The sequence below is a fragment of the Lipotes vexillifer genome, unplaced genomic scaffold, assembly GCF_000442215.2.
Source record: "Lipotes vexillifer unplaced genomic scaffold, Lipotes_vexillifer_v1.1 scaffold162, whole genome shotgun sequence".
Classification (NCBI taxonomy): Eukaryota; Metazoa; Chordata; class Mammalia; order Artiodactyla; family Lipotidae; genus Lipotes; species Lipotes vexillifer.
In genome coordinates, this window is record NW_006779114.1 from 1 (window position 1) to 16375 (window position 16375).

Below are 16375 nucleotides of genomic sequence, written 5' to 3' on the forward strand. Positions count from 1 at the left end.
ATAGAGTCAACAACATCTTCAGATTTGCTTTGTTATAAAGATGGGTAATAGCTGAATGCCAGAGAGTATCTAAAGATAGCCTAGATTCAAAGATGACTATTAAAAGTAGAAGTAAATGTAAAAAAAAAGATATATTGCTGTATCTTGAAGTATATTAGTAACCACAGAATAGTTAAGCAAATTTTATCAGTTAAATTAGTAGGATTTATTATTTTAAAAAATAATCTAAAAATTAATTTTCAGAAAGACAGATAGGTTTGTAAGCACATAATATTCAAAATTATTAATGTTTATCTTTTCTTACTTTATCAGAAACAGGCCTCCAGCCATTGTTCTCTGTACGATGATACCAGCCACTATAATCCTCTTCCTGAAGATTATCACTTTTAATATGAGATGTATGTTTTGCTGGAAGTTTTGTGTAATCTCTAGGACTATTAGCACACAGATCTTCAATATGTCTGTGAGTGAAAATTTTATAGTATATTTCAGGTGGAAATTTAACCTATAGTTGGAAAAGTTCAAAGGACCATTTCAATTTAATTAGAAAAATGGTTTATGTTTTTTAAAATTACATCTTTTAAATTTCATGTAAATGTGCTTTAAAAGTACTAAATAAGAATTTATCCATACTTACACCACCTAATCTGAATCGTACATTAATGCCAGCAGCAGCATCTAGAAGTTCTGCCTATAAAAAAAAATTAGTCTTCAACATTCTGTATGTATCAGTTCACAACTTCTTACTCTATTATGTTAAACAGTTGTTTAATATTAATTATTTATGAAATAGATGAAGTGAATAAACCTCAAATAGCTAATTTTAAATCAGAAAGTATCTTAGGATTTATTTTCTTATAGACACTCAATAAGTAAAACAGCTTACATTATAACTGGGAAAATGATACCAAACTACGTTTCCTTTCTATGTAATGTAAAAGTGTAAAAGTCAGGTGATTTGTTAGTCATAAAACAGAAGTTTTTAAAAAATTCCTCAAATATATGGTTTTCATATTAAATATCTTCCAGGTAAATTCAGAGAAAAAAATGTGACTGGTGAATCTGAGTTAAACAACAGATGACCTTTCCTAGCTAGCTTTTATTAAATCAAAAATCCATGTTTAAATTTTGTAAGAATTGTATATAATTGGTCTTCTAAATTTTAGTACCCCACACCAAATGAAAAGTAGAGAAAAAAATTATTGGTCCCCAACCTGTCTCCTGATTATACTAAGTTAGATGAGAAAACAGATGTTACCCTAAATTGTTCAGCCTGAAAGACAACATTAGTTTTGCATAATTTTCTCCTGGCTAAAAATTACACACACACACACACACACACGCACACACACACACACACACACACACGGTTCCTGACTTATGATGGTTTGACTTACAATTTTTCATCTTTATGATGGTGCAAAAGTGGTACACATTCAGTAGAAACCATACTACTAATTTTGAATTTTGATCTTTCCCCAGGCTAGTGATACACTGTATGATATTCACTCTGTCCTGTGATGCTGGGCAGCAGCAATGAGAGAGATAGAGAACACAAAATACTAATATCAGAAATGAAAGACGGGTCATCACTACTGATTCCGTGGACACTAAAATGATAATGAACAAATATTATGAATAACGCTATGCTCACAAATATGATAACCTAAACAAAATGGATTGATTCCTTGAAAGACACAACCTACCAAACCTCACATAAGGAGAAATAGACAATATGAATAGATCGATAGCTATTAAAGAAATTTAATGAATAATTCACCTTTCAAAGTAGAAAACACCAGGCCCAGATTGGTTCACTGGTTAATTCTACCAAACGTTTAAGGAAGACAGCATAGTGGAAATCACCCAAGCTGAATAGAGAAAAGAAAAAAGAATTTTAAAAATGAGGATAGCTTAGGAGACTTCTAGGACAACATGAAGCATACTAACATTTGCATTATAGGGGGTCTCAGAGGAGAAAAAAGAGAGAAACCAGCAAAGAATTTATTTAAGGAAGTAATATTTGAAAATTTCCCTAACCTGGGGGAGGAAACAGTCATCCAGGTCCAGGAAGCATAGAGAGTCCAAAACAAGATAAACCCCAAGAGGTCCACAACAAGACACATTATAACTAAAATAGAAAAAATTAAGGATAAAAGAGAATCTTAAAAACAGCAAGGGAAAAACCACTAGTTACATGCAAGGGAACTCCCATAAGACTATCAGCTGACTTTTCAGCAGAAACTTTGCAGGCCAGAAGGGTGTGGCAGAATATATTCAAAGTAATAAATGGAAAAAAACCTACAACCAAAATTACTCCACCTGGCAAGGCTATCATTCAGATTTGAAGTAGGTATAGAGGTTTACAGACAAGCAAAGGTAAAAGAGCTCAGCACCACTAAACCAACTTTACAAGAAATGTTAGAGGGACTTCTCTAAGTGGAAAAGAAAAGACCACAACCAGAAATATAAAAATTATGAAAGGAAAAGTCCAAACACACAGTAAAGCTAGTAGATCAACCATGTATATAAGACAAAAGTAGTAAAATATCTAAATTCACAATAAGGAGTTAAGGGATTCAAAAAGCAAACAGATGTAAAATATATCAAAACCATTAAACATGAAAGGGTGGCAGAAGTACAAATGCAGGTTTGTTAGAATGCTTTCAAACTTAAGAGATATTCAAATTAAAAAAATATATATGTAGAGACACACAACTCATGGTAATCACAAACCAAAAACCTATAATAGATACACACACAAAAAAGGAGAAAGAAACCAAAAAAAACATAAAGATAACCATCAAATCACAAAGGAGGAGGGCAAAAGAAGAAAGGAAAAAAAAAGAACTTCAAAAACTACCAGAAAACAGTGAACAAATGGTAATAAATACATATTTATCAATAATTACTTTAGGGACTTCCCTGGTGGTCCAGTGGTAAACAATCTGCCTTACAATGCAGGGGACTCGGGTTTGATCCCTGGTCAGGGAACTAAGATCCCACATGCCATGGGGCAACTGAGCATGCATGCCAAAACTACTGAGCTCATGCACCTCAACTAGAGAGCCTGTGTGCCACAAACTACAGAGCCCATGTACTCTGGAGCCCATGCATCACAGCTAGATAAGAGAAAACTCTCACGCCACAACTAGAGAGAAGCCCACATGCCTCAATGAAGATCCCACATGCTGCAACTAAGACGTGACTCAGCCAAAAAATAAAATTTTTAAAAATTTAAAAAATAATTACTTTAAATGTAAATGGGCTAAATGTAAATGGAATATTTCTCATCCATAAAAAGAATGAAATTGGGTCATTTGTAGAGATGTGGTTGGGCCTAGAGTCTGTCATACAGAGTGAAGTAAGTCAGAAAGAGAAAAACAAATGTTGTATATTAACACATATATGTGGAATCTAAAAAAATGGTACAGATGAACCTATTTGTAGGGCAGCAATAGAGATGCAGACGTAGAGAATGGGCAGGTGGACATGGTGGGGAAGGGAAGGGTGGAATGAATTGGGAGATTAGGATTGACGTATATACACTACTATGTGTAAAATAGCTAGCTAGTGGGAACCTGCTATCTTTACCTGTTATAGCATGAGGAGGTCAGCTTGGTGCTCTGTGATGACCTAGATGGGTTGGATGGGGGATGGGTGGGAAGGAGGTCCAAGAGGGAGGGCTATACATATAGCTGATTCACCTCGGTGTACAGCAGAAAATAACGCAACATTGTAAAGCAATTATACTTCAATTAAAAAAAATCTGTATATGAAAGGAGATTTCCACCTCAAAGGTGGTGTAGTCCACAAACATAGGAAGATGCACAGAAGTTGGTCAGCAAAAAGTGGGAAAATAAAATGCCCACTGTGAGAAAAAAAAAAAATATGGACACAGATATACACAACTCATGGTAATCACAAACCAAAAATAATATATACACACACAAAAAAAGGAGAAAGGAACCCAAAATAACATAAAGATAGCCATCAAGTCACAAGGGAAGAGAGCAAAAGAAGAAAGGAGCGAAAAAGAACTACAAAAGCAACCAGAAAACAATGAACAAATGGTAATAAATACATATTTATTAATAATTACTTTAAATGTAAATAGACTAAATGCTCCAATTGAAAGATATATGGTGGCTGAATGGATACAAAAACAAGACTCTACAAGAGACCCACTTCAGATCTAGGGACACATACAGACTGAAAGTGAGGAGATGGAAAAGGTATTCCATTCAAATGGAAATCAAAAGAAAGCCAGGTAGCAATACTTAGACTAAATAGACTTTAAAACAAGGACTGTAACAAGAGACAAGGAAGGACAGTGCATAATGATCCATCCAAAAGAAGATCCATCCAAAAAGAAGATAAAACAATTGTAAGAACACTTAAATATATAAAGCAAATAATAACAGACATAAAGGGAGAAATTGACAGTAACACAATAACAGTAGAGGACTTTAACACCCCATTTACATCAAAGACAGATCATCCAGACAGAAGATCAATACGAAAACACTGACCTTAAATGACACATTAAACCAGATGGAGTTAATAGATACACAGAGTACATTTCATCCCAAAGTAGCTGAATACACATTCTTTTCAAGTGCATGTGGAACATTCTCCAGGATAGATCACATGCTAGGCCACAAAACAATAAATTTAATAAGATTGAAATCATATCAAACATCTTTCCAATCACAACATTATGAGAAAAAACTGCAAAAAACACAAACATGGGAAGGCTAAAGAATATGCTATTAAACAACTAATGGATCACTGAAGAAATCAAAGAGGAAATCAAAAAAATACCTAGAGACAAATGAGAATGAAAACACAATGACCCAAAACCTATGGGACACAGCAAAAGCAGCTCTAAGAGGGAAATTTATGGAGGTACAATCCTTCCCTAGAACATGAGAAAAATCTCAAACAATCTAACCTTACATCTAAAAGAACTAGAAAAAGAAGAACAAAACCCCAAGTTAATAGAAGGAAAAAAATCATAAATATCAGAGAAGAAATTAATGAAATAAAGACCAAAAAATAAAAACATGAAAGATTAATGAAACTAAGAGGTGGTTCTTTGAAAAGATAAACAAAATTGATAAAACTTTATCCAGATTCATCAAGAAAAAAAGAGAGAGGGCTCAAATATATAAAATCAGAAATGAAAGAAAAGAAGTTACAACTGACACCACTGAAACACAATGGCTTATAAGAGATTACTACAAACAACTATGCACCAATAATATGGACAACTTAGAAGAAATAAATTCCCAGAAACATACAGTATCCCAAGAATGAATCATGAAGAAATAGAAAATATGTACAGACCAATTACCAGTGATGGAATTGAATCAGTAATTTAAAAACCCCCAACAAACAAAAGTTCAGGGCCAGACAGCTTCACAGGTGAATTCTGCCAAACAGTTAGAGAAAGGTTATCTTTGATCATTCTCAAACTGCTCCAAAAAAAAAAAAAAAAAGAAGAGGACAGAATGCTTCCAAACTCATTCTATGAAGCCAATATCATTCTGATACTTAAACCAAACAAAGACACCACATAAAAAGAAAATTACAGGCCAATATCACTGATGAATACAGATGCAAAAATCCTCAACAAAATATTAGCAAACTGAATTCAACAATACATTAAAAGTATCATATATAATAGCTGTGTGACTTTGGGAAAATCATATAAGCTCTTTATGTCTCAGTTTTATCAGCTGGAAAATAGTAATATCTAGCCCATAGATATTGCTTGGTGATAAATAAATGAGATAATGTCTGTGTGAAGCAATGGCACATAGTAGATACTCAGTAAAAAAAACAAAATAGTATCATATACATTGATCAAGTGGGATTTATCCCAGGGATTCAAGAATAATTCAATACCTATAAATCAATCAATGTGGTACACCACATTGATATATTGGAGAATAAAATTCACATGATTATCTCAATAGATGCAGAAAAAACTTTTGAAAAATTCAAATCAATTTATGATAGAAAAAATCTCAACAGAGTGGGTATAGAGGGAACATACCTCTACATAATAAAGGCCATATATGAAAAACTTACAGCCAATATCATACTCAACGGTGAAAAGCTGAAAGCATTTCCTCTAAGATCAGGAACAGGATAAGTATGTCCACTCTAACCACTTTCATTCAACATAGTATTGGAAGTCCTAGACACAGCAATCAGATGAGAAAAAGAAATAAAAGGAATCCAAATTGGAGAGGAAGAAGTAAAACTTTCACTGTTTGTGGATTACATGATACTATACATAAAAAATCCTAAAGACACCACCAAAAAACTATGAAAGCTAATTAAGGAATTAAGTAAATTTTCAGGATATAAAAATAATGTACAGAAATCTGTTGGGTTTCTATACACTAACAATGAATTATCAGAAAGAAAAATTAAGGAAACAATCCTACTTACAATTACACCAAAAAGCATAAAATATGTAGGATAAAATCTAACCAAGGAAGTAAAAGACCTGTACTTGGAAAACAATAAGACACTGATTTAAGAAACTGAATATGACACACATAAAAAATAGAAAGATATATTCTGCTCATGGAATTAATATTTCTAAAATGGTTGGGGAATTCCCTGGTGGTCCAGTAGTTAGGACTCAGTGCTTTCACTGCCAAGGGCACAGGTTCAATCCCTGGTAATGGAACAAAGATCCCACAAGCCATGCTCCGCCCCCCCCCAAAATGGCCATATTACCCAAAGCAATCTACAGATTCAGTGCAATCCCTATCAAAATACCAATGGCATTTTTCACAGAACAAGCACAAATAATTTAAAAATGTGTATGGAAACACAAATGACCTTGAACAGTCAAAGCAATCTTGAGAAAAAAGAACAAAGCTGGGGGAATCACCCTCCCTGACTTCAGACTATACTACAAAGCTACAGTAATCAAAATAGTATGGTAGAGGCACAAAAACAGAGACATGGATCAATGGAACAGAATAGAGATCCCAGAAATAAATCCATGCACCTTTGGCCAATTACTGTATGACAAAGGAGGCAAGAACAAACAATGGAGAAAAGACAGTCTCTTCAATAAGTGGTGCTGGGAAAACTGGACAGCCACATGTAAAATAATGAAATAAGAACATTCTCTAACACCATATATAAAAATAAAATGGATTAAAGACCTAAATGTAAGACCAAATACTATAAAACACCTAGAGGAAAACATAGGCAGAACACTCTTTGACATAAATTGTAGCAGTATTTTTTTTTGATCTGTCTCCTACAGCAAAGGAAACAAAAGCAAAAATAAATGGGACCTAATTAAACTTAAAAGCTTTTGCACAGCAAAAGAAACCATCAACAAAACAAAAAGACAATCTATGGAATAAAATATTTGCAAATGATATGACTGAAAAAGGATAATATCCAAAATATACAGAGCTCATAAAACTCAAACAAACAACCTAATTAAAAATTGGGTATTTTTCCCACTTTTGGAAAATGAATAGACATTTTTCCAAAGACATACAGGTGGCTAACAGGCACATGAAAAGATGCTCAACATTGCTAGTCATTAGAGAAATGCAAATCAAATCCACAGTGAGATATCATCTCACACCTTCAGAATGGTTATCATCAAAAAGAACACAAATAACAAATGCTGGCAAGGCTGTGGAGAGAAGCAAACCCTTGTTCACTGTTGGTGGAATGTAAATTGGTACAGCTAATGTGGAAAACAAGATGGAAGTTTCTCAAAAAATTAAAAATAGAACTGCCATATGACCCAGCAATTCCACTCCTGAGTACATATCCAAAAAAACTAAAAACACTAGATTGAAAATATACATGCACCCCAATGTTCACAGCAGGATTATTTACAATAGCCAAGATATGGAAGCAACATGTATCCATCAACAGATGAATGGACAAAGAATATGTTTATATGTATATATACACAATAGAATCCTCTGCAGCCATTAAAAAATGCAATTTTGCCATTTGTAAAAACATGAATGGACCTAGAGAGTATTATGTTAAGTGAAATAAGTCAGACATAGAAAGACAAATACTCTATATTATCACTTATATGTGGAATCTAAACAATAAAACAAATAAATGTATATAATAAAACAGAAACAAGTCCACAGATATAGGGAACAATCTAGTGATTACCAGTGAGGAGAGGTAAGGGGGAGGGGCAATATAGAGTAGGGGACTAAGTGGTACAAACTATTAGGTATGAAATAAGTTTCAAAGATATATAGTACAACACAAGGAATATAGCCAATATTTAATAATATCTATAAAAGGAGTATAACCTTTAAAAATTGTGAATCATTCTGTTGTACACCTGTAACTTGTATAATATTGTACATCACCTATACTTCAATTAAGAGAAAAAAAAGAAAAAACCCATAATGTACCACCTCATACCTGTCAAAATGGTTTTTATCAAAAAGACAACAAATAACAAGTGTTGGAGAGAATGTGGAGAAAAAGGGAACCCTTATGCACTATTGTTGGGAATGTAAATTGGTGCAGCCACTGTAGAAAACAGAATGGAGATTTCAAAAAATTAAAAATGGAATTAACATACGATCCAGTAATTCCACTACTGGGTATTAATCTGAAAAAATTAAAATACTAATTAGAAAAGATACATGCACCCCTATGTTCATTACAGCATTATTTATAATAGCCAAGGTATGGAAGAAACCTAAGTGCCCATGATTAGGTGAATGGATAAAGAAGATGTGGTACATATATACAATGGAATATTACTCAGCCATAAAAAAGAAGGAAATCTTGCAATTTGCAACAACATGGATGAATGTAGAGGATATTATGCTAAGTTAAACAAGTCAGACAGAGAAAGACAAATACTGTATCATTTCATTTATATGTGGAATCAAAAAAAAAAAACAAATGAACAAATAGAACAGAACAGAAAGAGAGTTGCAGATACAGAGAAAAAATGAGTTGCTGCCAGAAGGGAGGGAGGTGGGAGAAGAGAGAATAGGTGAGGGAGATAAAGAGGTACAAAAGTCCAGCTGCAAAATAAGTGAGTCACACGTGTGAAATGTACAGTGTGGGCAAAATAATCAATAATTATGTAATATCTTTGTATAGTGATATCAAATCTACACTTAGGCTTCCCTGGTAGCACAGTGGTTAAGAATCCGCCTGCCAATACAGGGGACATGGGTTTGAGCCCTGGTCCAGGAAGACCCCACATGCCCTGGAGCAACTAAGCCCGTGTGCCACAACTACTGAGCCTGCACTCTAGAGCCCGCAAGCCACAACTACTGAAGCCCACACACCTAGAGCCCATGCTCCGTAACAAGAGAAACCACCGCAGTGAGAAGCCCGCACAATGCAACCAAGACCCAACACAGCCATAAATAAATAAATATATCTGCACTTATAGTGGTGATCATTTTGAAATGTGTAGACATATTGAATCACTGTATTGTGTAACAGGAACTAACACAGTGTTGTAGGTCAATTATCATAAAATACAAACTCACAGAAAAAGAGATCAGATTTGTGGTAACCAGAGGCTGGGGGGAGGGGGAGGGGAGCTGGATGAAGGCAGAGAAAAGGTACAAACTTCCAGTTATAAGGTAAATAAATACTAGGGATGTAATGTAAAACATGATAAATATAATTAACACTGCTGTATATTATATATGATAGTTAAGAGAGCAAATCCTAAGAGTTCTTATTACAAGGAAAAAATACTTTTTTTCTATTTCTTTAGCTTTCTATCTGTATGAAAGGATGGATGTTCTTTAAACATATTGTGGTAATCATTTCATCGTGTATGTAAGGCAAAATCATTACACTGTACACATCATACAGTGCTGTATGAGAATTATATCTCAGTAAAATTAGAAGAAAAAAAAGAACTACCATAAAATTCAGCAATACCCAAAGAAAATAAAAACACTAATTCAAAAAGATATTTGCCAACCCTATGTTCATTGCAGAATTATTTACAATAGCCAGGATATGGAAACAACCTAAGTGTCCATGCATAGATGAATGGATAAAGAAGATGTGGTAATGGAATACTAGCCATAAAAAGAATGAATTCTTGCCATTTTTAACAATATGGGTGGGTCTAGAGGGTATTATGCTAAGTTAAATAAGACAGAGAAAGACAAATAATGTATAATTTTACTTACATCTGGAATCTGAAAAACAAAACAAACGAACAAACCTAACAAAATAGAAACAGACTCATAGATACAGAGAACAAACTGATGGTTGCCAGAGGGGATGAGGGGGTGGAGGGATGAGCAAAATAGGTGAGGGAAATTAAGAAGTACAAACTTCCAGTTATTTATTTATTTATTTATTTATTTATTTATTTATTTATTTGTGTGTGTGTGTGTGTGGTATGCGGGCCTCTCACTGTTGTGGCCTCTCCCGTTGCGGAGCACAGGCTCTGGACGTGCAGGCTCAGCGGCCATGGCTCATGGGCCCAGCAGCTCCGTGGCATGTGGGATCTTCCCGGACGGGGGCACGAACCGGTGTCCCCTGCATCGGCAGGTGGACTCTCAACCACTGCGCCACCAGGCAAGCCCCCAGTTATTAAATAAATAAGTCAGGGGATATAATGTACAACATAGGGAATATAGTCAATAATATTTTAATAATTTTGTATGGTGACAAATGGTAACTAGACTTATCATGGTGATCATTTTGTAGTGTATAAAATATGGAATCCCTGTGTTGCACTATGTTGCACACCCAAAACTAATAAACTAATATAAGTCAATTATGCTTCAATTTAAAAAACTGATGAGGAATAACTCCAAGTTAAGGCAAGTAGAGAAGGAACAGAAGGAGGGGACTTCATGGTGTTTCTTCTGTTTCTGTACAATTTTATTTTTAAAAAGAAGTCCCCAAGAAAAACCTTCAGCAAACTAGAATAGACAGGAACTTCCTTAACTTGATAAAGAACATCTACAAGAAACTTACAGATAACATCATACTTAATGGTGAGAAACTAGTCCCCTGACTATTCCTACTCAGCATCATACTGGAATCCTAGATAATTCAGTAAGATAAGAAAAGAAATGTGCAAAAATTGAGAACAGAAAAAAGAAACTATCTTTGTTCACAGATAACATGAGTGTCTATATAAAATATCTCAGTGAACCAACAAAGAAACTCCTGGAACTGATAAGCAATTACAATAATGTTGGAGGATATGATGTTAACATAACAAAAGTCAACTGTGTACACCGGCAATGGACAATTGGAATTTGAAATTAAAAGCACAATGCTATTTACATTAGTGCCACAAAAGTAAAATACTTAGGTATAGATCTAAGAAAATATGTAAAAGTCTATATGAGGAAAACTACAACACTGTGATGAAAGAGATAAAAGAAGATCTAAATGAAAGAAGAGTTAGCCCATATACCTGGATAGGAAGACTCAATATTGTCAAGATGTCCATTCTTCCCCACTTGATTTACAGATTCAATGAAATCCCAATCAAATTTCCAGAAAGTTATTTTGTAAGAATGGACAAACCAATTTTAAATTTTACATGTAAAGGTGAAAGACCTAAAATAGTCAACAAAATATTGAAGGAGAAGAACAAAGTTGGTGTTGTGACACTACCAAACTCAAGACTTTTTATTAAGCTGTAATAATCAAGACAGTGTAGGGACTTCCCTGGTGGTGCACTGGTTAAGAATCCACCTGCCAATGCAGGGGACATGGGTTCGAGCCCTGGTCCAGGAAGATCCCACATGCCGCAGAGCAACTAAGCCTGGGAGCCACAACTACTGAGCCCGTGTGACACAACTACGGAAGCCCAAGTGCCTAAAGCCCATGCTCTGCAACAAGATAAGCCACCATGAGGAGAAGCCTGTGCACCACACGAAGAGTAGCCCCACTCACTGCAATTACAGAAAGCCCATGTGCAGCAATGAAGATCCAACACAGCCAAACATAAATAAATAGATAAATAAAAATTAATTAATTAAAAAGACAGTGTGGTATGGGTGAAAGAATAAATAAAAAGGCCATTGTAACAGAAGAAAGAGCCAGGAAATAGACTCCCACGTAAATATAGTTAACATATCATTGACAAAAGAGCAAAGGCAATTCAATGGAGAAAGGATGGTCTTTAACAAATGGTGATGGAACAACTGAACATTTAAAAAAATGAATCTAGACACAAATTTTACACTTTCACAAAAATAAACTGAAAATGGTTCATAGATCTAAATGTAAAATTCAAAAATACAGACCTCCTGGAAGATAACATAGGAGTAAATCTAGGTGACCTTGGGTTTGTTGATGATTTTTAGATACAAAATCAAAAGCATAACTCATGAAATAAAAAAAAATAGAAAGGATGGACTTCATTAAAATTAATGTTCTGTGATGAACACTGTTAAGAGAATGAAAAGAGAAATCTCAGAAGGAAAAAAATCTTTGCTGAATACACATCTGATAAAAGACTGCTATCCAGAATATAGAAAGAACACTTAAAACTAAACAATAAGAAGATGGACAGCTTAATTTAAAACATGGGCAAAGATATGAAAAGCTACCTCACCAAAGAAGATAGATAGCCAATTAGCAAATGAAAATATGTTCAACATATATGTCAAAAGGAAGTTGTAGATTAAAACATGAGATACCTCTAAATAATATGAGAATGGCTAACATCTAAACACTGACAACATCAAATGCTAGTTAGAATATGGAGCAATAGGAACCCTCATTCATTGCTGGTTGGAATGCAAAATGGTATAATTACTTTGGAAGATAGCTTGGCAGTTTCTTACAAAACTAAACATAGTCTTACCATATAATCCAGCAAAAGAGAATTTAAAAGTACAACAGCAAGAATATATGTCAGAAGGGGTAAAGGGATATAAGTACATTGTCTGGGAAGAGATAAAAATGCCAACCTTTATATGATTTTCATAATTCAAATATGCATGTTGCAATATCTTGTATAAGCATAAAAGAATGATAATAGAGAGGGGAAGTTTTAAGAATAAAAATAATAAGCCCAAAACAAGGCAGAGTATATATAAGTCCCAAAATATCAGTAAGTACATTAAATGTGAATACATTAAGTGCTCCAACAAAAGACACAGAGCATCATACTGGATAAAACTATTAACTAACAATATACTGCCTAAGAAAGACACAGATAAAATATGGAGATTCACAATGTTGAAAGTAAAATAATGGGAAAGATACAACATACAAACAATAATGAAAAATAGTGGTGTGGCTACATTAGTATCAGAGATTTTGGACCATAAGGCAAAGAGTATTACTAGAGATAAAGTGAGACACTTCAAAGTAATATAACGTTCAATTGACAAGAAAGATATAATGATCCTAAATTGGTTTTCAGTTAACACACAGCCTCAAATTATACAAACTACCAGAAAAATACACAAATCTTTGAGGATAGAGGGGGATTTTATTTTATATGAATTGGAGTATGGTTGATTTACAATGTTGTGTTAGTTTAAGGTGTACAGTAAAGTGAATCAGTTATCATATACATATATACACTATTTTTATATTCTTTTCCCATATAGGTCATTAGAATACTGAGTAGAATTCCCTATGCTATACCATATGTCCTTATTAGTTATCTATTTTATATATAGTAGTGTGTATTTGTCAATCCCAATTTCCCAGTTTATCTGTCCCCCTGCCCCTTTCCTCCCTCCTAACCATAAGTTTGTTTTCTGCATATGTGATTCTATTTCTGTTTTAGAAATGAGTTCTTTTGTGCCATACTTTTTAGATTCCACATATAAATGATAACATATGATATTTGTCTTTGTCTAACTTACTACACTTAGAATGACAATCTCTAGGTCCATCCATGTTGCTGCAAATGGCATTATTTCATTTTTTTATGGCTGAGTAATATTCCATTATATATATGTACTACATCTTCTTTATCCACCCCTCTGTCAATGGACATTTAGGTTGCTTCCATGTCTTGGCCATTGTAAATAGTGCTGCAATGAAAACTGGGGTGCATGTATCTTTTAAAATTATGTTTTTCTCCAGATATATGTCTAGGAGTCCAATTGCTGGATCATTTTACCATAGTTCTATATTTAGTTTTTTAAGGAACCTCCATACTGTTCTCCACAATGGTTGTACCACTTTACATTCCACCAACAGTGTAGGATTGTTCCCTTCTCTCCACACCCTCTTCAGCATTTATTCTTTATAGATTTTTTGATGATGGCCATTCTGACTGGTGTGTGGGGTGATACCTCATTGTAGTATTGATTTGCATTTCTCTAATATTTGGTGATGCTGAGCATTTTTCATGTGGTTTTTGGCCATCTGTATGTCTTCTTTGGAGAAATGTCTGTTTTGATTTTCTGCCCATTTTTCAGTTGGGTTGTTGTTTTTTTTTGACATAGAGCTACATGAGCTGTATGTATACTTTGGAGATTAACCCCATGTCAGTCACATCATCTGCAAATATTTTCTCCCATTCTCTGTGTTGTCTTTGTTTTGTTTATGGTTTCCTTTGTTGTGCAAAAGCATTTAAGTTTAATTAGGTCCCATTTGTTTATTTTTGTTTTTATTTTTCTTACTCAAGGTGGTGGATTAAAAAAGATATTGCTACAATTTATCTCAGAGAGTGTTCTGCCTGTGTGTTACTCTAGGAGTTTTGTAGTGTCTAGCCTTACATTTAGGTCTTTGATCCATTTTGAGTTTATTTTATTGTATGGTGTTAGAAAGTGTTCTAATTTCATTCTTTTACATGTAGCTGTCCAGTTTTCCCAGCACCACTTGTTGAAGAGACTGTCTTTTCTCTATTGTATACTCTTGCCTCCTTTATCATGGATTAATTGACCATAGGTGCATGGGTTTATCTCTGGACTTTCTCTATCCTGTTCCATTGATCTACATTTCTGTTTTTGTGCCAGTACCATACTGTTTTGATTACTGTAGCTTTGTAGGATAGTATGAAGTCAGGGAGCCTGATTCTTCCAGCTCTGTTTTTCTTTCTCAAGATTGCTTTGGCTATTCGGGGTATTTTGTGTTTCCATACAAATTGTAAAATTTTTTTTCCTAACTCTGAAAATTTCCATCAGTAATTTGATAGGGATTGTATTGAATCTGTAGATTGCTTTGGGTAGTATAGTCGCTTGCACAATACTGATTCTTCCAATCCAAAAACATGATATATCTCTGCATCTGTTTGTGTCATCTTTGATTTCTTTCATCAGCACCTTATAGTTTTTGAGTACAGATCTTTTGCCTCCTTGGGTAGGTTTATTCCATAGGTATTTCATTCTTTTTGATGTGATGGTAAGTGGGACTGTTTCCTTAATTTCTCTTTCTGATCTTTTGTTGTTAGTGTATAGGAATGCAAGTATTCTGTGTATTAATTTTGTACCCTGAAACTTTACCAAATTCATTGATGAGCTCTAGTAGTTTTCTGGTAGCATCTCTAGGATTTTCTATGTATAGTATGTCATCTGCAAACAGTGATAGTTTTACTTCTTCTTTTCCAATTTGGATTCCTTTTATTTCTTTTACTTTTCTGATTGCCATGGCTAGACCTTCCAAAACTATGTTGAATAAAAGTGGCAACAGTGGACATCCTTGTCTTGTTCCTGATCTTAAAGGAAATGCTTTCCATTTTACACAATTGAGAATGATGTTTGCTGTGGGTTTGTCATATATGGCCTTTATTATGCCCACTTTCTGGAGAGTTTTTACCATAAATGGGTGTTGAATTTTGTCAAAAGCTTTTTCTGCATCTATTGAGATGATCATATGGTTTTTATTCTTTAGTTTGTTGTTGTGGTGTATCACACTGTTTGATTTGTGGATATTGAAAAATCCTTGCATCCATGGGATAAATCTCACTTGATCATGGTGTATGATTCTTTTACTGTATTGTTGGATTTGGTGTGCTACTATTTTGTTGAGGATTTTTACATCTATGTTCATCAGTGACGGTGGCCTGTAATTTTCTTTTTTGTGTTGTACCTTTGTCTGGTTTTGTTATCAGGGTGATGGTGGCCTCATAGAATGAGCTTGGGAGTGTTCCTGCTTCAGCAATTTCCTGGAAGAGTTTCAGAAGGATAGGCATTAACTCTTCTCTAAATGTTTGATAGAATTTGCCTGTGAATCCATCTGGCCCTGGACTTTTGCTTGTTGGAAGTTTTAAAATCACAGTTTTGATATCAGTACTTGTGATTGGCCTGTTCATATTTCCTGGATCAGTCTTGGAAGGTTGAGACTTCTGGCCTGGCCCAACCACCATGTGTAGGTGGCCACAAAGTCCACAGCAGCTAAAGCTAGACCTGCCTTGGCTGCAGGAGCACTC

The 16375-nt window shown here is 34.4% G+C and overlaps 1 protein-coding gene across 1 annotated transcript in view; it reads right to left on the reverse strand.

Annotated features, from left to right (window-relative positions):
- Positions 1-304: 304 nt before the first annotated feature.
- The window catches only part of CUNH11orf65 (chromosome unknown C11orf65 homolog), a gene marked incomplete at its 3' end in the record, with an annotated part of 85766 nt that continues 69695 nt past the window's right edge, over positions 305-16375 (reverse strand). The window contains exons 4-5 of the mRNA XM_007452472.1: positions 638-691; positions 305-505 (exon numbers count right to left, since the gene is read on the reverse strand). Of these exons, the coding sequence (XP_007452534.1) occupies positions 305-505; positions 638-691 (255 nt within the window). The remainder of the gene's footprint in view (positions 506-637; positions 692-16375) is intronic.